The sequence below is a fragment of the Corvus moneduloides genome, chromosome 4 (genome assembly GCF_009650955.1).
Source record: "Corvus moneduloides isolate bCorMon1 chromosome 4, bCorMon1.pri, whole genome shotgun sequence".
Taxonomy (NCBI): domain Eukaryota; kingdom Metazoa; phylum Chordata; class Aves; order Passeriformes; family Corvidae; genus Corvus; species Corvus moneduloides.
Genome location: NC_045479.1, coordinates 70,951,397 through 70,973,553, shown reverse-complemented (window position 1 = coordinate 70,973,553; position 22,157 = coordinate 70,951,397). Strand labels below are relative to the sequence as shown.

General features: G+C 45.4%; 1 protein-coding gene across 2 annotated transcripts in view; it reads right to left on the bottom strand.

Moving 5' to 3' along the window:
* Window positions 1-3,508: 3,508 nt before the first annotated feature.
* The window catches only part of SFMBT2 (Scm like with four mbt domains 2), a 105,698-nt gene continuing 87,049 nt past the window's right edge, over window positions 3,509-22,157 (bottom strand). For both annotated transcript variants that reach the window (XM_032106200.1, XM_032106199.1), the window contains exons 17-21: window positions 15,654-15,829; window positions 13,994-14,166; window positions 12,009-12,257; window positions 11,713-11,841; window positions 3,509-9,734 (exon numbers count right to left, since the gene is read on the bottom strand). In XM_032106200.1, the coding sequence (XP_031962091.1) occupies window positions 9,594-9,734; window positions 11,713-11,841; window positions 12,009-12,257; window positions 13,994-14,166; window positions 15,654-15,829 (868 nt within the window). In that variant the 3' untranslated portion in view covers window positions 3,509-9,593. The remainder of the gene's footprint in view (window positions 9,735-11,712; window positions 11,842-12,008; window positions 12,258-13,993; window positions 14,167-15,653; window positions 15,830-22,157) is intronic.

The following is a 22,157-nucleotide window of genomic DNA, read 5'->3' as shown; positions in this document are numbered from 1 at the left end:
CAGGAGCAGGCACTGAGTGGTTGTGGTTGGGGACCCGCTGTGCTCAATCCCTCCTTGGCCAGGGAAAGTCCTGCTGTGGAGGCTCTGAAGAGAAAACTGCACTGGTAAAAAGCAAATAAGGTCAAATCATATATCCAGGAGCTCAGCAGAGCTCGCAGTGTTCCTGTGCAAACCTAAAGTTTCACAGTTTGGATGTTTGAAGTCCTTCCAGCTACGAACAACAGTGAATTTCAGAGGAATGTTTGCATTTTAATGTGGTGATTTCCCCCAGCACACTCTTCCCTGGAGACATGTGTGATCTCACCTTAAACCAGTGGGAACACGGTCCCCGATTCCTGCAAGGTCCCCAGGTCTCCGTGACAAGTCCATGAAAGTGATAACAACACTTTCTTCCCCTGAACAGGTCCTTGCTTTTTGCTGGGCATCATCATGGGAGGCTGCTGATTGCCTCGGCAGGGAATATCTCCCAGGTGCTCTGCCTGGCTGGGAGGGAGATTTAGGGACACAGACTGTTCCTTCTGCATGTCCAGCTGATACAGACAGAGTGGGTGTTGGGTTTGGACTTGTTTTCCTTCCTTTCCTTCCTTTCCTTCCTTTCCTTCCTTTCCTTCCTTCCTCCCTCCCTCCCTTCCTCCCTCCCTTCCTCCCTCCCTCCCTTCCTTTCCTCCCTCCCTTCCTCCTTCCCTCCCTTCCTTTCCTTCCTTCCCTCCTTTCCCTTCCTTTTCCTCTCCTCCTGTCCCTGTTCCCTGGGAGCAGAGCCCGACCCCCCTGCCTGCCCCCTCCTGTCAGGGAGTTGTGCAGAGCCACAAGGTCCCCCCGGAGCCTCCTTTGCTCCAGGCTGAGCCCCTTTCCCAGCTCCCTCAGCCGTTCCTGGGGCTCCAGACCCTTCCCAGCTCATCTGCTCTTCCTGGGCGGTCACCTCCATCATGAGCTCTGCCTACCCACCCCTTAGGATGGAAATGATAACCACAGTTGCTTCCCTGAAATCTAATCCATCTTAACCATGAATTTTCTGCTTTTACTTTTATTAATTGCTACATTTAATCACCAGTCAGACAGAGCTTTTTAAAATGAAGTGGCCATTCCATGGCAACATCAGCTCCATGCTTTTGCCTGGGAATATTACGCTTCATCATCCAAATGCCATCACTTATATTTTTTTTTTAACATGCTGTGGAAGTGCTGGGGAAAGGCTTGTTGCTGGAGGTCTTATTTTGACACCCCTCTGAAGGTCAGGTTAAACAAATGCCAAATAGGAGTAAGATTTGTCTAATTGGTCCTGCCTTGCAGAGGGGAAACGGTCAGCCTGACACCTCCAGGTGTCCTGCAGCACTATTTTTTCTCTGGTTTTATGACTTATTAGAGAAGACAGCATAATTGCAACTTCGGCTGAGATGTAGTTATAAAATCAACTTACAGTAATTGAGTACAGACACTACAGCAAGAGGTGTATCAGTCTTAAGAAAATATTGTAGCAGTAGAGGGACTTGGAGAATCATTCAATTTCACAGAAAGGCATGAATCTCGAAATTAAAAAAGCAGTAAAACTGCTATCAGCAGCAGTAACAACATGGTTATTAAAAACAATAATTATCTGCCTTGAAAGTCTGTCTACAAACCGTGGGAGTGAAATATAACTACCTGCTTGTTTTCATTCTGTATGCAGGAAAGAAAGATGGTGTTTCCTCAGAGACCTGAAAATTTAACTTTAGTTTTGTAGGTGTTTTTTAATGGGATGGTTGACATGTTGGTGTTCATACTTCCACCTACATGACTGCTTGATTGTGTCAACAAATCAGATCAAGTATCTGGAAGACTTTCACAAATTAATTGTACATGAAAAACACTAAAAATGGAGGTGGTCTTCAAAATCTTGGCCTGTGGTATCAGAAGCAAGACTGGCTGGTAGGTATTTTTCCCCTCAGGAAATGATATATGGCAACCATATTTCATGTGTTGGTCATTAATTTCAAGGAACTCAGTTGGGAGTATCTTGCCAGCGTTTTACTAAAATCACTTCCTATTCTCCAAAAATTAGCTCTTTGCAGAGCTCTGAGCATGTCTTGCCTCAGCTGGGGCAGAAATTTAAAAACTGGTGTCTGAATTTGCACTACTTTTAAATGACTATGTAATGAGCTATGGGGAGATACATGGATTTATTTTCACCTCTGGATTCTGAAGAGTATCATAAACCATTCAAGCTTCTGCTCTTTCAGTTTTATGCTGCCATCAGATTCACCTCAGAATTATCTCCTTTGATAAATCCTTCCCATTCTCTACCTTTCAGGGAGCTCTTCTGTGGTCCAGCAGGGCATTTGTCAACACTCAGCAGTACCCATTGGTCTGATGCTTTATTCTCAAGGCTGTCTGGACAGGTCACGTCACTGACTACCCACACTTTTCTCCTCCCAAAGCCTGGACTTTAGGACAGTGTCATAAGGAGTCAGACCACAGGATTATCACCCCAAGACTTGTTGACATCGTAAAATAACAATCTTTGCAGTGGCTTGATCCCTTTGTAAGTCACCCTAGCCCCACTTGCTTGCCCATGGTTGTGTTTTTGCCTGACAGAAAATAGCTGGTCTTGATGAATCGGAGAAATGGTGGAACACAGAGGGAGAAATTTTGTTTCTCCTCTTTTACTGTATCCACAAGAGGCATCTAAATAGGAGTGATGGAGCAAAAACAAAACCAAGAGTCATCCAAACACTTGTTAGCCAATTCTGTGGACTCTGTGCTCACTCTCTCCCATGCACACATCAGTGGGTCCTGTCGGGGTGTGCACCACCCTGCTTCCACTGGGGCAGAGGGGATGAGTGATGAGACCAGTGACAAATGCGTGGTAGCCAAGCTAGTCCAACTCACAGAGACCTTCACAGCAGGATTCAGGATGCCATAAAAAGGTGTGAAAGGTGACAGGACTTGCAAAGCTGGAATTTAAGCTCATTTCACAGCCTGTAACTGCAGGGAAAACATCACACGAGACACGTAACACAAGGTTTTGCCTGGCAAAGCGGGTATGTCTGAAGCCCACCCTTTGGAATGAATCCACAGCTTTTTCCCCACTGCAGGATAGCTTCCCCCATGTCCAATGGCTGCTGTGCACCTGGGGAAGTTTTATTTTTTGCCTCCCTACTCCATGTGCTGTGGCCCTGCTGTAACTCTTGTCCTGCCACCACTGACTCCTCTGTCACTACATTCTCCTTTGCCTGTTGCTCACTGGATTATTTTCATTCCTTTCACCCTCCTCCCTTCACTTTCCTAAAAACTCCTTGGATTGTTGCCTCCCCTCACCACTCACCATCTTCCTTGTTTCACATCCTGCTTCTGGGAAGAACTTCCAGACACATAAATCCAAACTTTTGGCATCTATGAAGGGCATCAGGGAGGCTGTGCTGTACCTCTGAAGTTTGGGGGCTCAGTGAAGGCGAAACTGATCCAGGCAGCTTGGACACACAGATACATCAAAACACAGCCCTGTCAAGCAAAAAAAACCACCCTGGAGAGATAAATGACTTATTGTTACTTTATTAACAACGTGGCTTACAACTGTTTCAAGTAAAAAGGGATTTCATTCTGAATAAAAATTAAAATATAACTCTGAATATAGATTTTCACTTATTTACATGAAAACATATATACAGAATAGAATCTTACAGCAAACTGACAACATGCCCTTCGCCCTGGGAACTTTAAAAAGTAAAAACACCAGCATTGATTGATTTATATGTATATATATATACACATACATATACACGCACATATATATACATATATATACACGCACATACGTATCAACACACCAACGGGATTATGTACACAAACTTGGAGTCAAAACCTTCAGTACAAACTGGAATGCAAAACAATTCGAAGTTTTCCAACGTGCACCACCACGAATGGAGCGTAACTGCTGGTTGTGGAGCAAATTCCTGCTGTTCCGTGAGAGACAGGAGGGTTTAAGCGCTTGCCTTGTCCTACACAAGGCACATGAAAAGACTCAACTCCCCTCCAAGGCTGCATTTGAGACTTTCACCTCTCTTGGTCCACACAGGACACCCCCTGCCTGTGCACGTGGAAGTGTCATGGTACCATTCCCAAGGAGTCTTCCAGCAAGCAGGTCCCTGAAGGCAAAGGCTGCTGGAGTAACTGCATGTGTTGGCACACCCTGACCAGGTCTGGCAGAAGAGGGACTGGGAAATGGAATGCACACATGTACAATGTATAAATTATGGACATTTATATGTCCATCATCTCCAGTGAGGCTGGAGCCACAAGAAGCAGGTGGGGTGCCCTGGCAATGAGCACTTTCATCCTGTCACACCAGAACACTGATCCACAACCTGAACTCAGGGCAATGTCGCCTTTTCCTGTGGGAGACAGCTCAAGTTTTAGCCTGGTATTTCCTATGGAGGTCTGGAAGGTGCAAGACAACAGTCTTCAGCCCCCTAACCCCACAAGACACACAGGAATTAGGTACAAGACAGACTGATTTTCCCTTCTATCCAGCCAAGGAGCCTAGAGACGTCTGAGCCAAATTTCTGTACCACCACAGGGAAAACATAATTAGAACCTTTCAGCATTGAAGAACTGAGTCTATTGCCAGCTTCTTTCCCTCCTCTCACCTGGCCCCTGCTGGGACTCAAAAACCATCTCTGCTGTGAAAAGAAAAGCTTTCAGGAATGATGCTCACAGACCCCAGCTGTGCTTCTGTTGTGAGAGGTCCCTCTCCACAAAGACACCTCAAACCCAGAACTCCAGCTTCTTTCCTTCCTGAAGCCCCCTCTCCCCTCTCCCACATCCCTGGCAGTCATCAAGACTTACCTTTTTCACTGTAAAAATTAACACAATAGACAAAAAAAAAACCAAAAAAAGGCCACAAGTATTTGTAACTATGACCCAGGTTTGTGCAGTTCACATCTGTGAGAGAATTCCTGTGCACGGCACCAAACCCCTGCAAAACCACTCTTCTCCTGCAGGACAGCTGACATTTAAAGGACTGCTGGGCTATAAAATTCTCATCTTTGATGACTGGCTCATATTCTACATGCAGCCATTAACACCATCTACACTTCTTGCTGGAGTATTGTACCAAAGAATAAATGAGACCATTAAAGGCCTCTGCTCCTTTACTGGGAGTTCATGAGCACCTAAGGACATGAGCCCTCTCTTGTGATGCCTGGCAGATTGCAGCTGCATTTCTGCCTTCTAGGAGAAGGAGGCATTTAAATTTTCTGTTAATTAAGCACAGACTTTTTGACTTCTGTGAGAGAAATTGGTGAAGATTTGGTCCCACAGCCCACACATCAGTGAGGGCCCTAATGTTAACCTCAGTTATTTCTGGATCAAATCCTGAGTAACAGATTCTGTTAGTTCTGGGTCAGCTGATGCGATGAAGAATATTATTGAGAGGAAAATATACATGCATCCACATTTTGAAAGAATTTTTACATGAATATACTGTATAAAACATCTCCAAAACTCACAGGATTGTGGGTGAAGGGGTATTTTTTGAGTGTATCAAAGTTAGAAAGTGTACAGTCACAAGAAAAAAAAAATCCTAATGTTCAAGATGTTGCAGATTACAGAAAGTATTTCCTGGAATAAGGAATCAGCTTTGCAATCCCAAGCGATGGAAAATACAGCGTGACATTATCTTAGCACCAAAATGGAGCCCTTGGGACCGTACTTATCCACGTGCAATAAAGCTGGTTTTAATGGAGTTCAGTCGCAGCATGTTCTTCTCTTTTGGCACTTGAATTTGGAAATGAGAGGAACACTCTGAGTTCATCATTTTCCAGATGCACTGCACCAGGAAAGCAGAAAGTATCTGAAGTGCCCTGATTGTACGGAGCGTCTGAAACACGGACACGGCACAGCAGCTCTGCCAAATTCCATTCTGTGCCCTGACAAGACCAAGGCAGGCTTTAAGGTGACTGAATGCTGATGATGGCAGCCCAGCATTGCCTGGTTTGCCTTCAGAGGGCTGAGACGGGGACACCACACAACTGGGACTGCAAAAGGCCAAAGGTCAAAGCCAAGGAATGGCGACTTTCCAGGTTAAGGCAAATTAGCTGTTTGCCCAGAGTAAAATAAAGGAGTTTAGGTGTCCCACTTACAAACTGTGTACATCTCAGCAAGTATCCAAATACCTCTGGCAGTGTGGGTCAGGCCATCTCAGCTAGGACATGTACCTACTGGATACTTCACTAAGGACAGGGTGTGCTTGGATTTTGGTGTTTCCTGAGGGCACACAGCATTTTTAGGCAGTTTCTGCACCCTGCAGGACCAAACTATCAAGGATTATGGAATATAGGTAACACAAAAGAGCTGGAGACCCTGAAATCCCTCTCAGAGCTGAGAGGACTTCATGCCTCTGGGAGGTAGGAAAAGCCAGGGCTTGGTCATCCTGGCACTGAGTTAAAAAATGAGAGTCTGGATGGGAGCTGTGTTTGTGAACTGAAAAAGGAAGAGAAGCCCTGAAACCAAAGACCACTTTTCTTGAAGAGCATCCATGACAGCAGGAGGAAGGCAGGACAACCAGCCAGGGAATCATGGACATTCCTTAAGTTACTGATTTCATTCAATTCAGAGATGGATGCTTTGGGCCTGCAAAGTGGGAATTGGCTGATACTCTCAAGGCAAAGGTTGTGAAAGGAGCAGGGACCTGCCCATGGACCTGTTCAGCCTGATGAGCGCAAGCTCCAAAGAAGCCAGTGCAGATGACGATGGGCAGGCACCACACACTCTTCAGCCCCCTCTTTTTGTTCCAAAAATGCCTATCTTTGGTCCTATGCCCAAAGAGAGTCCAGTAACACCTGCAAAGCCTTCTGTGTCAGTGTGCTGAAGGTCAGCATCCAACAGCAGGGCTGCTCCCCAGCCCTTGGCAACGGCCTTGGATAACCATGAGTTCAGCACTTCACAGCAGTGGCCTTTTGCAGCTGATAACACAATAAACTTCAGGCCTAGGTGCCAAATTCAGGACAGGGAGGCGAGAAGATGTGGCTTCACCACTGTCATTCGTGTATCTGTGAAGCAGCAGCAGCTCTGAATTTAACTTACAATCAATCAGGTCTGGACCAAAAACACCCCCAAACTTACAGTGGTTTATACTTCTACTTTGCAAAGTAAAGTGGCATTTTACCCTAGCAAGATAGGATTTCCATCATGTCCTTTGAAATACATTACTCCAAAGCTTTACTGATGTTCCAGAATTTAAATGAAGTCCAGGCAAGAGTGATTAGTTCCTTCTGATCTCTGCTCAATCTGAGCACATTGTCCAGTTAAACCACACACCAACCGTTCTCCACTTGTGTAAGAAACGGCCAAAGAAGTTCAGCTCCAGCTTTTCTGGAAAGCAATCAATGCAACAGACAACAGTACCCCAATCCCATATCTCTTTCCAACCTGCAGACTAAAAATAAACAGTAAAGCATTTACCACCCAAGGTAATTTTAGCATAAAGATTTAGCTTATCAACTTCTCTGAAAGGACAGAGAGTGATAAATGAGGCAACACTGATGAACAGTAAAGTGAAAGATAAATGGTGAGGAGAGAGAAACCTGTGGAAATAAAAGAGCCAGCTCAAGGTAAAATTAGAACTTTTTTTTTGTTGTTTAATAGTTCGAGTTTTCAATATGATTAAACTTCCCTGAACAATCAGTAAAGATTCCCATGTTCTTGGCTCTATGCTTCACCCATTCCCTGCTTGGCCAGGACTAGAGCTGGCTGCTCTCAGAGTCTGTGTGTGTCTGCTCCCCGATTGTGCCTCCACGAGGAATTAGCTGCCATAGGAATATCTACAGTTACAAGGCTGATGGAGACAAAAAATGACATTTTTGCAGTGTGTCCCAGAAGGCATTAAATGTCTCTGACAAATCCCAGAGGCCAGAAACTCCAAGACCATCAGAGCAGCAAAAGAAGCTGGATGTGACGAGTAAAGGATTGGTGCTGGAACGCTGTTCAGCAAACAGCCTTTCTGCTTCCCTTCCTTGGAATGTCCTCATGCGCCAGTTCTCCTGACAGAATCCTCCCGGGAGCTGTCTCCTGCTGACAGCTGTAACACCAGGACTGGGCTGAAGCAAGGAGGAGATGGGAGAAGCAGCCTCCCTGATTTTCTCAGCTGTGCTCTCACTTTGCTGGGTGCAATCCTTCTGTCTTTCAGAGGTGAAACAAGGAGCAACATTTTTAGGGGACCCTGAGAGGGATCCAAAGTAGTTCTCAAACCAGTTGCAGTGACCCATTTCACTGCTACTGTCAGTAGGAAATCCAGTCTAAAACCCAGGTTTTTTTAATATCTGCCCCGCTACAGAACCATGTTCCTGGACTTCTGAAGAACAAAACCCCACCATTTGATGCAGAGGCAACTAATACTCCCTTGAACGGATTAAAACTTGAACAAGATCTTCAGTACAAAACAACAGCTGAGAACAGATCCAGTCCTGTCCATCTCCCATGTAAGAACATTTCTGATGAATGTCTCAGCATCTGGTCCAGCCTGCAGCAGTTGCACCCATCCCATTCCCCAGTGGCAAATCAGGAAACTCACTGAAAGACCAGCTAGGAATTCCCAAGTGATGCATAGCAAACAGAGTCAATGCTTCTTGCCTAACACACTCGCTGGGCAAGATTTAGATCTATTCCAGAGTATTTATTTCTCAAGGTTGCCTCTCTTCTCCAAAGAATTTAAGAAGGAAACCAAAGAAGGAGAACGCAGCAGGTGCAGCCTGGTGTTGGTCAGTAGGTTCTTCTGAGCACAGGGGTAAGCAGGAGTCCCTGATCCCAGTCTGCTGTCACCATATGGCTAAAAGTCAGGTTGAAAGCCTTCATGTTCCTGTACAAGAATGCAGCGTTGTACAGATCCCATCACAGAGATACTCAGCTGATTGTGCAGAGCCAGCGTGGCTCAGGATGTGCTGCTGCCCCACCAGGTCCTGTGTCACCCCTGTCAGTTCACTGCAACTTTGATACCAGAGAGACCATGGGTTGAGTCCCCTTTCAAAACTGACTCAGGAATTACCAGCATAGCCTGGTGTAACACTTTTTCCTTTTGTAAAACAAGAGAGGTGGAAGAAAAGAAAAAAAAAAAAAGCCCATTGATCACCAAGATCAAATTTGCAGTTAAACCCCAGGTAATGCTACAAATGATCACTTACATTTCAATATGAAAGAAGAGTGTCAGAGTTATCTAAAAGAAATATTCATGTCCAGAAATTGTCCTAGACAAAGCATCACCATCTGGGAACGTCTGACCCTTCTCCTAGGGAATGTGTCTGCCACTGGTAGGTTTGGTTTGGTGACAAACCACCTGATCCGTGCTGGCCTTGCACCACTGGGCAATGGGTTGGAGAGGCTCAGGAGAAGAGATGCCAGCAGTCCTTCCATGTGCTTTACAAGTACAGAAAAATTAGTTCCATTTGTTGCTAGTTTTCTTTTGTGTTTTTCTTCCCCGCTATGGGTTAATTCCCAGTGCTTCCAATTCCACTTGCTCTCAGAAAAGAAAAAGGATATGGGGGAAGAAAATCTCTTGAACAAGCTGAGATGTTAAAAAAAGACAGGGAACAAGGAGGAGGACAGGAAGGAACAGAGAACTGCAGTCAGTTGGCATACTGTGCATAGAAAGCAACTTTTACTCGCTCGATCTGGTGGCACAGTTTGATGGCTGGACCCAGCTTCAGCTCCATGCACTCCTGCACCGTGGGCAGCGTCAACAACAGGAGGGCCTGGCCATCGATGTCCTGGGGAAAGAAACACAGGGAAAATGGATTTGTCTGTGGACCCTGGAGGGCAGAATGTGTAAGTGAGTTTGGAGGAACAAGAAGGGAAGTTTGCCCTAAAAATTCAGTCCTTTTGTCCTCGGCTTTTTTGTCCCGCTCTGACGCTGCCCATCTCCCTTCCCTGAGACACATGTTTTTTCAGAAGTTGTCTTGGGTCTCTTCATAGGTTCTCACCTTAACCCCCAGTCTGGGAAAAGCCTCACAGCTGTTGAAATGAGGGATCACCTAAAGAACCTCTGCAGAGTCCACAGACATCTGGTCAGTCCCATTTCATGCCTGAGGAACTGAAACAAGGGGCAGGCTGCAGAGACAGAGGAGGGAGCTGAATGGAGAAACTGATGCTGGTCCCACTGTCAAGTCAGACCCTTTCCCCACCTCCTCTGGCCCACAATTTGCTCAGCACAGGTTTGTGTCTGCCTTGCTCCATGCCCTGTCCCCAGGTCCACCCAGGACCTGCCCTGTTCCCCTGCTGAATGACCAAGAAAGAGGAGCCCTGACTGCCCAGAGCCCTTGCAATCTCTAATGCCCCACAGTCCCAGAATAGTGTAAGCTGGAAAGGACCTCTGCAGGTCATCTCCTTCCCTCAGGCATAACTCCATGAACCAGTATCCCAGATGAGCAATTTTACTGGGGACTACTGTTGGCTTTATGATCCTCTTCTTAATAAAGAGATTGAGTTCTCTTAATTCTTTAATGGACTGAGATGATGATCAGGCCACAAAACTGCTTTTTACCCCTTAGGGAAGATCAGAGCCTGTGCACAGCAACTCACAGCCAACATAAACTCCTCAGGACAGCCCTGATTAGGCAGCACTGAACACAAGGAGGATTTAGACACTTGAAGTGCTGCTTTGATCAGGACTGTCTGCAGCTCAGGTTCATCCTCCACTGAAGGCTGATGGCATGGCCCATTGCACCAGAGCTTCACAAGGAAAAGCTCCAGCCATCTGTGTTTGATTCAAGTCCCTATAAAACTCTCTGGCAAAGGAGAGACAGGGTTGGCCTCCACGCCCTGGCGTTGTTCCAGGCTGGTTAACAAACGGCTGGAGCTCGCTGTGACACAGCAACTGCAGCATCTTGCTCTGGAGAGTTGCACTCGCTCCAAACTCACCCTCCACCTTCTCCCAGCCACAGCAGCTGGAGTTATCCATGGTGAAGAATCAGTAATAGTTCAATGAGCAGTTGGCCACACCACTGACTAATTAACCACACTTACTTCTTCCTAACTATGGCTCGTTAGTGCTGCCCTTTACCCTCAGCAGTGGCTGCTACTCATTAGCCAAGGAATGGCTTTTTCCATAAAAATTTTACATGCTCACACTGGCTTGAGATGAAGAACATTGGCTTCTGCTCCTGCAAACCTATCTCCTTAATGGGGAGAAGATTGGCATCTCCTAAATTTAGGTCATCCAAGGCCTGACTGGCAGATCTTCAGAGGAACATAGCTAGGAATGGGGTACCTACACACTAGAGGCATCTAGGTGTTAATGGCAAAATTCAGACAGCCAGCTTTGGCTTCAAGCAGCACTCTTCTGCTTCCCAGGCCAGTATTTTAGAACAGGATGCAAGCCATGTGGCCAGGAGAAAGCCTGGTATGTGCCAGGCAGCCATTACCTGTTTTTACACTGAGGTTCCTACCTATGGGACACCAGTATGGCACCACGGACCTTGGCATGAAACGACCAAACCTGCTTTCCCCAAGGGTTTTTCACAAGGCTATTGAGTTTCTGGACTCTCTGAGGATCTGGCAAGGCTCTGACTCAAATTCCTAAGGGTTTACATGCCTTGCCAAAACTGGTGTTATAACTTGGCCTGATGGATCTGAAGTCTGGTCATGATCTCTTTACCAAAGCCCCAGGCCCAGCCAGCAAGGTGGGATGTGCTGTTACACAAACAGGCACCACAGACACAAAGGGACAAGTGACAAAAGGACTCCTACCTGCTCCTGAAATATTTTGGCAAGGGGTGCACAGTCAGTGAGTTTAATAAACCTCACGACATCAGTCACAGTCCACTCCAGTGGGTTACTGTCCAGGACAAGCTTCTCTTCCTCTTCTTGCTTAATTTCCTGCAAATAGAAATAAAATAAAAAAAAAAAAAAAAAGGAGGAAAGTTTTCATAAAGCAAACTACATTCTGTGGAGAACCAGGGCAGGGATACCCCCCTCAGGCCAGGGAGGTTTGGCCCTGAAGGTGAATTTAGGAGGAATTCTGCTATGAAACGGGACACACTCACTTCCTTGGCTTGCGTGCCCTTCTCTGCCTCGCTGTAGGCGTGGGGCTGGGGTCTCCGGCTCCGGCGGGCTCTCTCCGTGGGAGGAGGCCTGTCCTGCTCGGTGCTGCTCCGCAGGGTGACCGCTCGCCGGGGCCTGGTGGAGGGCACCTCGGCTGAGGATGTGTCCGTCTGGTCATCCCGCAGCTCCGAGCTCGTTTCCTCGCTCCCCGTCTCATCCTCCATCGCGTCCGGCTCGTCGTCCTCGCTCTCCTGCACAGAGAAACAGCATCCAGGAGATGGATACAGCAGCAAATCCAAAGGCACGGGGTCAAACTGCATTCCCATGGTCATGCTGGTCCGGGGTAACATTTATTTTAACTGAATTACCTCGTTTTCATTACAGCGCTAAGTGAATTAGCCCTCGATTTAGGTTTGTTACAAAACATAGAAGAAAAAAAGTACGTGGCAGAAAATCCTTTTTCTCCTCCTAGCTAAAGGTCAACAGCAATAACTCATCCGGCATGAAATGTTCCTCTCTTGGGCTGGTATCTCAAAACCTGTGGCGCTGCAGATGCACAGGAGGAGAAATGGAAAATACTACGAGGATAAAATGAAATTCAGGTTGATTGAAATGAAGTAAGACCAGAAATAGGCTTGACTTTAAACCTTCACATTGCTTCAAATCGGTTTGGGTGTTATTGGTCGTGAAAAAAGGGAAATTTTGGTGCCTTTTGTAAATATCTACATGTTCAAGATAGCACTCTTCTAGTGACAATTCTGCAAAACTCAGGACAGAGGATTTCACCCAGATTTCCCTGCTTTCAGCCCAACACTGAACTGCTGGAGGTGAAGCCCAAAGGTCCATTTAAAGTATTACACCAGATTCTTGTTACTTCTGTCACACAGAGCTTGCAAGCACACACCAGCTGATGGAAACCGTGCATTTTGAACCTTATATACACGAGTTGCCCAAACAGCTTTGACAGCTTAGCTCTGATCCAAGTGTGAGCAGGCACCCAAAGCTGTATGCTCAGGTATTGAGTGAAAGAGCAATTTAGACAAAGATAGTTGTACTGGCTGAAAGGTTGAAAAACTTTGCTAATGGTTGATTTAGGCTTAACATAAGTTTAAGTTCCTTTGAAGCAGGTATAATCTAAGGAAATGAAGCAGAACTACACCTGAATGAGGACCAAGCCATGAAGATGAAGGCAATCAATGGAACACTGAATAAAATACCCTACTCTAGTTGAAGTAGAGGGAATTTAAGTAAACCAGTTTTATTTCACATTGCACAAAGAAGCAATCACTGGCACTCAGCTGAGGAAGGGAAACCACACATGAACCTTGTTATTGCTACCATGGGAAAAGCCCCCAGAAACAGCCCACACAGAACTAAGTCTATTCCAGGTTTAATTTGGAGATGAATCTTTGCTGATGCTCAGACCCTGTCGCATCACACAGCAGAGTGGAAAGACTGAGCCCTCAAATTCTGTGTATCTGGGACACAAACCATTTGCTTGTATGCTAAGGCTTGATGTCGTGAGCCAAAAAATATGACAAATAGTTAACGAAAAAAATAAAATTCCTTCAAACCACAATGGCTCATGAGGTATCATTATTTATTATAATACTTAGAGCTCTTAGACATGGATCACAGAGTTCCTTCACTCTGCTAAATGCTGTGCAAAGCATCTAACAGGCTCATCTGCCTGCTTTCAAGGAAGGAAATAAAACAAAGATATATTAGGCAGCACGTCAACCAATGAGCATTGGGAAGGTGGGAGCAAAAAATCTGCTTGCTACTTCTGAAATGGACCAGGTAAAAATCCCCAAAGTGCCCCAATAAAACCAGTCTGACCTTAGAAGAACAGAGGAGCAACGAAGGGTTCAAAACAGAAACTAGAAATGTTCAGGTGTGCTGAGAAGCCCCCCAAAAGGAAAATGCAGAATGGGGGACAAAAGGAAGCCCCAAAGGGTTTTTGCTGATTTATCCCAGCAACACAAACCTCTGCAGAGGCTGCAGCATTCAAATCCACAGCTGAAGACCTCCTTTTCTTCTGCACAAAGATGGATTTCCGCCTCTTTCTGCGTCTGGCTGGCTTGACATGGCCACTTTTCGTGTTGTTATTTTCCCCAATTGGTGGCTTAATGATTTTTTTCCTCTTCCCATAGTAATAAGCTGGAGAAACGAAGCACAATGCCCATTAAAAACTTTTAACCACCAAAAGAAGGAACCTTGCCTTGCTTCCTTGCTACAGGTTCAGGAATGTATTCTAGGTACAATTTGAACTTTAAAATACATTGATTTGGAAAAAAAATGTCCAGCATAAACACAAGATGCCATGTTGGACTAGCATAGGGTGTTACAGCTGTTATGTATCCAGATTTATTGATGATGAACGAAGACTTCAGAATTTAACAGTATGTGTTTAGGCAGAGCCGAGCAGTGATTTGGAGGGACACAGGCCAACAACTTCCAGATTTGATCCCATGCAGTTCTGTGTGAGGTAACAGTCTCAGACACCCTTCCACTTGCTAATGTTTTCAGCAGAGAGGGGAGAGGGCCAGCTATCCTCAATCACGAACAAAGGAATGGGTTTTTATTGCTTTCAACTATTTTGCGGCCCAAGTTGAAATTAAGGATGTGAGTGTCCCCTTTCAGACTCTTAGATGCTTGTGTTAAATGCCTTCTGACATGTTTTGGGGATGAAAGACACTCTGCCCTTGACCATATAGGGTATCCCAGGACAACTAAAGTGGCACTTGGCACCCATGCCAAAGTTCGTAACTAAACTGAGCCTTTCAACAAATCAATGGAGTTTAGAGGAAAAAATTAATCCAGTCACATAAACCCATCAACTTGGAGATGGGACAACCTCAGCTGGAGCTCCCCCAGCTGCACTCCTCCAGCTCCCCATTTGCTACCAGTGGGAGCCAGGACTCCAGCTCAGGTGTAGACTTCTACAGAGACCCATCCTCAGTGATCTCAGTATCCCCCTAAGCCTACCCCTTCTTCTACTATGGCACCAAACACAAGAGAATTGCTTTAAATCAATCATACTGCTTTCTACAACCTTTGTGGAAGAAGGACAGCACTCTTCCACTTTCCTGACCTGTTTAAGAGCCAACAGTATCAGTAACATTGATAACAACAAGTGCTGAACACATGCCTGACAACAGCCTTCCTGAAAAGGCGGGATCATGTCTAAATATTAAACACTGAGTAGGGAGCCAGTGTTCCCAAATCTTCCAGCACCTCAGCACTGTGGTACTGGCCTGTGCTGGTGTGTATGCCAGAAATCTTTACCAAGAGGATTCACCTCACCTAATGAAGCCCTCTCAGATGTAGCAAGTTTAAATCTCAGCTTCCCACTGCAAGTTCCTTTTTATGTGATCCTTGTGTTAACTTTAGATAAGAAAGAAAGTCAAGACTTTAAAAAAATTATGACTTTCAAAGAGATATATTAGGATGGAGTGAGATGGGGCAGTTTTCTGGTACAGGATTCTAAGGGAACCTGTGGTGGCCTCAGGATTAAATAACTGCTCTTAGATGAGATGAATCCTAGTCAGTATTAACATATCACACAACTCCTGTTCTTCACCACACACCATCTCCCACTTCTCTGGCTCCCAGCCAGCACCAAGAGGGATTTTTCCAATACTCACTGTACTTGGTTTTGGTGTGGATGGAGCAGTTCTCAGGGCAGACTTCGGCCACCAGCACAGGGCTGAAGAGGTTGGGGCAGCACTCGAGCTTTGCGCAGACCCTCCTGCAGAAATCTGCCACCTGGTCCGACGTCCGCACGATCTTCACGGTCGCCCTGTACGTCTTCCCTCTGTACCTAGGGAGTAGTACAAGACCCCATGTCACCAATCCAGCAAAATCCTGTGGTGCTACAGACCAGACTCTTCCTCTGCCAGGGAGAGATCCTCCCCTAGGGACTTTTGGGAGAGGGTGTCTTTTGGGAATGCAGGCGGAACACGTCTACTTTTTTCAGTGGCTGCATTTCAGATGGACTCGAGGAAGGAAAGGGTGAAATAAATTGAAGGTGTGGACATGATTTGGGAAGGGATCCATGTGCACACTGGATATATCTGTAGATAGGGCAAGAGAAGGAAAAAAACCTCAGCAGCCGTGGTGAGGATACTACACAGGAAAGCAAGCCCTTATTATGAACTGATGGAAAGCTTTTGGGAGAGGGATGCAGTCTCTCTTCATATACTGACCCATGATCGTATGTTTATACACCTTGAAGAGCTTTCTGGTCACCATCCTGTGTTTGGGCTGAACTCTGTAAGCCCCCAGTGCACTTTTGGTCTTCTCCATTGCCATCTTTCCTGCTCCCATATCACATTCCAGCTCCAACAATCCCCAAGACTCATGGTGCCAGCCGTGGCTACCAGGACACATAATCATTGTGAAGAAATATCTGAGTGAAACAACAGTCTCTGCCACCCTAGGACCAGATGACTTCCCCAGTCACAGACGTGGGCACTACAAAACCTGAGGAACCCATCAGGAGCCTCTGGAGTTATTTAACAGGACTGCAGCAACAGGCCCTAAAAACTGATTCCTACAGGGAGTGCTTGGAGCAGAAACCTGAAATGAAAGGTTTGTCTCAAATTTGCTATGCTACCAAAACATTTATTTTGGTGTTTTATACTAAGTGTTTCTGAGCGATAAATGGCTGAGAAAGATACAGTTACATCCCTGTTGTACTACAATGTAGATGTGAACCCTGGAAACCAATTATCCCTGTAATTTATTAAACAGCAGCAGCAAGCTGTTGTAAACAGCGAGATAAGGTTTTTAAAACATCTCTTACGCATCCTGAGGAATGCAACACAAGAGACAACCACGTGTGCAGCCGGTGCTGTAGCATTATAAATGTGCTCAGAGGAGGGAAAAGTAACACACACGAAAGAAAAGAGGGAACAACAGTGGAAGAAAGGTTACTGGATGGGAGGCAAGGAAAGACAAAGATACAGTCACCAGGAAAATGAGACAAAGCATTTATCACTGTATTAAGATCTGCAGTTTCCTAGCAGCTGCTGATAGATATGGGAGAGGAAGAGGAGGAGGTGGTGAAATAAAAATGTGACCATAGAGTTAAAACATTCAGACAGCTCTTTCCGAAACAAAGGGGTGTGGGAAAAGGGTTTGAAACTGTGGCACATAAAGTGTTATGAAGGGGAAAACCAAATGAAACTTGGGTCTGAGAACAGCCCAGTCCAACCATCCTCAGGCGGCAATCCAAACTATCACCTCGACATAAAACCTAAACGAGCATTCCTGCAAGGTGCTGACTCTGATACCCCATTTGGTGCCAAGACAACCCTGGATTCATTCACCTGAATGCATGAATGACTTAATGAGCCAACTTTTCACACACCCTTAAAGACCTGGACAGATGATGTAAAAGGGAGAAGTGTTCCTTTCAGGAACAGAGCACTGTTACGATCCCAGCTTCCCTACGAAACAGCTGCAGAGGCAGGCTGGCTGAGGAGGGTTTGGCAATACCTAATACCAAAAAGACCAAATGCCACAGGCATTTAAATGTACCTACTTACAAAAGTTTTACATTTCTTTTCAATGTGTTTGAAAAGACTCCTGCACTTATTACTTCTCCAAGAGCCATTAAGTTTAACAACAGCCCAGATCGTTGGGTCAGTGAGTGGCAGCCAGCAGGATTTCACTGTGCTGCTTTCACCTGGACCCAAATAACTCTGCTTGGACTAAACCAGCACTTCCAGACAAGCACTGGCCTCAAGGGTCTCCACACTGGAAAAATCACGGCACAGGGAGCACCTGTACCTACACCTCATGTGCCTACACCTTATTTTATGTCTGGATGCATCTGAATTTAACTCACATTTATTTGTCCTTGTTCTGACTTTCACCACTAGGATGAAAAGACTGCATCTGGTTTTGTTTCCCTGCAAAAGCACTCTAATCAAATTGCCTCTTGATCTTCTTTCTTATAAGCTAAGAAAGCTGCCTGATGGGTATTATTCAAGGATGGCTGACTTTCTCTAACTGTGTGCTTCCTATTGTGTTTGGCTGCCCAGGAAGGACCCATTGTACTACAGTGCCTGCTGAAAGGAAAAGATGAAACTAGGAAAATGAACAATTGACGATTTCATAGTCTGCTTTGAATGCAACACACATTTTAATTAACAGAGAGGATGGCAAAATGGAGATCTCCATGACTGCATCAATCAGTCTCAATAACCCAAGGTGTTAGTACTGGCCACAGCAATATAATTTTCATAATTTTGGTCTTGGCAGCACCTCTTTCAACCAGGTTCTACTAATATTTTCCACATTCCTCACACACTAAAGATTTTTAATGCAGGCACCACCAAATGTAATCTGAGCTGTTTCTAGGACAGCCATGTGGAAGGAGCTCCTTTGTCAGAAAACCTTTTCCATTAGCATCTCTCAAAAAGTTACCAACTACTGATACTCCTATTTATGTTTTTATACCAGGGCTCCTGTCTTCTCACTTGTAAGCAGCAAGTATCTGCATGCATAGCATGGCAGCACTGCAGACTTGGAAAATTGCTGTGTCAAGGAGTTTTCTTAGAAATTGCTGCTCTTTAAAAAAAAATATTTTTCAGCTAAAACCAAAGGAACCTTTCTTTCCTCTTTCCTGTTCTCTGCCCTCAGATCCCAAACTCAGAGAAAACCTTAAGGCTGTAACTATTTTCATGAAAAATACACTTGCTGATCCATGAGCAGAAGTATTAAATGAACAGCACTTTGCAATAGAGTTCTTCTGTTGAAGCTTCCTAAAATAGATGAGAGGTTCATAAGAACATACTGTCTTCTAGGAGCTCCAGTTAGGGACTGCTGTGTGATGACACAGAAAGCCTCATGCTGAAGGCACTTCAAACAGCAAGAACATTGAGAACCTCATTTTCAAAAGGCTCATTCTAAGGCATTCTGAAAATTCTTGAGACTAATTTGAACAACTCAGTAGATAAAAGCCTCAATTTCCTTTTGGGGGACCAAAAACTCCTTTCTGCTCTTTTGCAGTAAGTTTGTTCCATCTTACTACCTTAAAGTCTGCCAAACATTAGGACTTAACTTCCTTCAAAGCTGTTTTATCATCCAGAGGCACTTTGTACTCTTGAAGACAGGATTCAGAAAGGGCACTGGAATGCTCTGGTTTTAAGGCCTTGTCTCATTAAGTCTCCTCCCGATTACAGAAATACATGGTTTAAGTCATTCCACTGGTCCTGGTTTGAAAAGCTTTGTTAAAAATGAACATAAATTAATTTCCACTGTTTTTAACTCAACCCCAAACCAGTTGCCTCATCACTTGGCCTTTGGTTCTTGTCAGTCCCCTAAAGGTCCCACATGTTCTCAGAACCGGCTTCCAAGAGGATTTGGCTAATAACCTTTCCAGGAAAGTTAAGCTGACAGCCTGTAGTTACTTGGATCCTCCTTCTTGCCCTTCTCCTGAGGACAGGTGTGATGATTGCCTTTTTCTAGACATCAGGGAACTTCCCTCATCCTCATCAACTTCCCCACACGGCAGAGAGTGGCCTTGCAATGACACTGGCCAGTTCTCCCAGGCAGAGTTGGCTGCATCCCAAATGCTTCCAGGCACTTGTGCACATCCAGTTTGCTTCCAGTGTCTTTGGATTCTTTTCCATTTACTGTGGGTAACACTTCACTCCCCCAAACAGATCAGGGTCCTGGGAGGCCTGAGAGCAACCTTCACTAGCAAAGGCTGAGGCAAAGAAGATTTCAAACACCTCAGCCTCACCTATCACAAGTGAAAGGCAGTCTTCTAAAGCAACTGCAATGAAAAGGCTTCCTTTGAAATGCAGCCTCATAAATAAGCGATGATGTCTGGCATAGGGGTAAATATTCCTAGAGTTCAGCTGCTGGATTTGAGCAGCTCTCAGAATTTCATTTAATGAAGGAGTCCAGGAGTACTCATCTTTATTATTTTGATCAACTGGGCTTCATACAAGACCCAGGAGATAACTCTCTGCACACACTGCTTTTGTTTATGTCCAAAGTCCTGCAAAAATGGGTAAGTCCAAACAGCCCCACTATCAGCCCTTCGAAATGAAAACCCTTGAAAAGCAGAAAGTCCCTTAAGCATTTTATGTAGAATTGGGAAGGCAAATCGAGATGTAGGCACTGAACTTAAGAGCATCAAAACTGTAAGGGTTGAATGCTGACAGCTTCAACTGGCCCTGATGGGAACTCAAGAGGATCACGCCAGCCTGACATTTCTAACTCATCATCACCAATAAATCAGGTTTGACTCTTCTCACACAGAGCCAGCAGCGCTGATGGGAAACGGCTGCCATCACACAGAGCAAACACATCTCTCTGGACAACCCAAATTGTTTTATCTTCTTTGCAAGGTGAGCGTAATTGATTCCACAGTGGTCACTCATGACAGCAGAGTGAACTAAATGCAGGCTGCCCCAGCACTGAGATAATGCATGTCTGGCAGTGCAAAACCTGGCATTTGGGACAGTGGGAAAAGCAGCCTTCTCTTCACCAATTCCTTTGCTCTAGCCTACTGCAGGCACTGTAAACAAACAACACCACCAAGATCCAAGGGGGTGCCAGTCCACATCAGAAGGAAGGTGGTGACACGATGTGTCCCATCACAGCTGGCTCTGGAGCGGTCATCCTTAGCAACTGGCACCATCCAGAGCCCCCATGGAGCTGGAAGTCGCTCATTACAGGTCTCTGTTGCTCATTACAGGTCTCTGTTGCTCATTACAGGTCTCTGTTGCTCATTGCAGGTCTCTGTTTGAGATTCTGCAGCACTGTCACACCTGACGGAAGGTGTCACATGCTGTTTGCATGTTCCACAGTATCTGGTTTCATGACCATGTTTTCTTTTCTGCTCCTGCACAACCAAAACTTCTTGATGAAGCAATTCAAGAAAACTCAGGAAGGAAAAAAGAAGGAAGTCCTAAGGCAGCCAGACAGTCTTGGGGCAGGTCAACCCTCTGCCATCCACCCTTAAAAGTACTCAAACTACCCACAGGCAAGCTGGCATGGCCACCAAGCACTGCTCTGTGAAGAGACCAGCCCCAGAAGCCAGAGAGTTTCAAGAACAAGGTGCTGTCCAGCCCCACAGGCTTTGTCTCCTCAGGAGCCAGAGGGCAATGCCACTCTGGAGGAGAATCCTTTGCTGTTCTCAGAAGGCACTTCAAAACTTGCTGTCCCAGCTCTGAGCCTGTGATGATCCATTTTGTGGCTTAATAAAGTTGAAAGATGCTGCCTGACTCCCTGGAGAGCTGAGGTTGGTGCCTGCTGGGGCAGCTGGCACACAGGAACATGTACAGGGGCCATGACTGGGGGGCCAACATAAAATACTATCATGGATGGTCAGTTAAACATTTCTCAGGCTGTCTCCCATTAGAAATATGAATTGCAGCAGCCTTAAGAAATAGATATTTCTGCTTTTGCGCAAGGCAGATCCCCACACTCAAACAGGAAACCCCAACAAAATCCTACTCAGGATACTGCTGGTAGGAAAACTGCCTGTAAGCTCAGTTCTTTGCAGGAGGAGATGTTAAGATGGAGCATTACAACTTGATTTCACAACTGCTAAATACCTGTAGGAGTGAATTATCTGGTATTTGTAGCACAAGCTGTGGGATCCTAGAAGCATTGAAAACCAGGTCACAAAGACTTGTTTTTAATGAAAATCTGCACACACGAGGTTGACTTTTAGATTTCCATCCACAACATCTCCACTGACAAACACAAAAGCCTGACTTTCCCCACACGTGAAAGAAGCAAATTAAAAATAGTAGATTTTCATTTCAGTTTGCAATCCTCCTTCAGAAAAGCAGCCGAAGTGTACGCAGAACAGAAGTTTCTCAACTCTCTCCCTCAGCCAGAGAACTCATGAACTCTCTGCAGTATCTGCATGGGCAAAGATCAAATACAGCAGCCATCAACAGTGCTGTGTTTGGCAGCTATTCATATCAACCAAGAGAAAATTGCTTTTCTTTGAAAAGGAGTAACAGAGTTCAGTATAAAGGGTGAGATTCACTGCATTTAACTCAGTACTTAAAAAGTCAAGGTAACCATTAGTCAACAAAGAGAGCTGTCTTCAAAGAACTATTTGTTGGCATCCATCTTCAAGTGGGAAGAATTATTCTTCAGAAGGACTCTGGAGA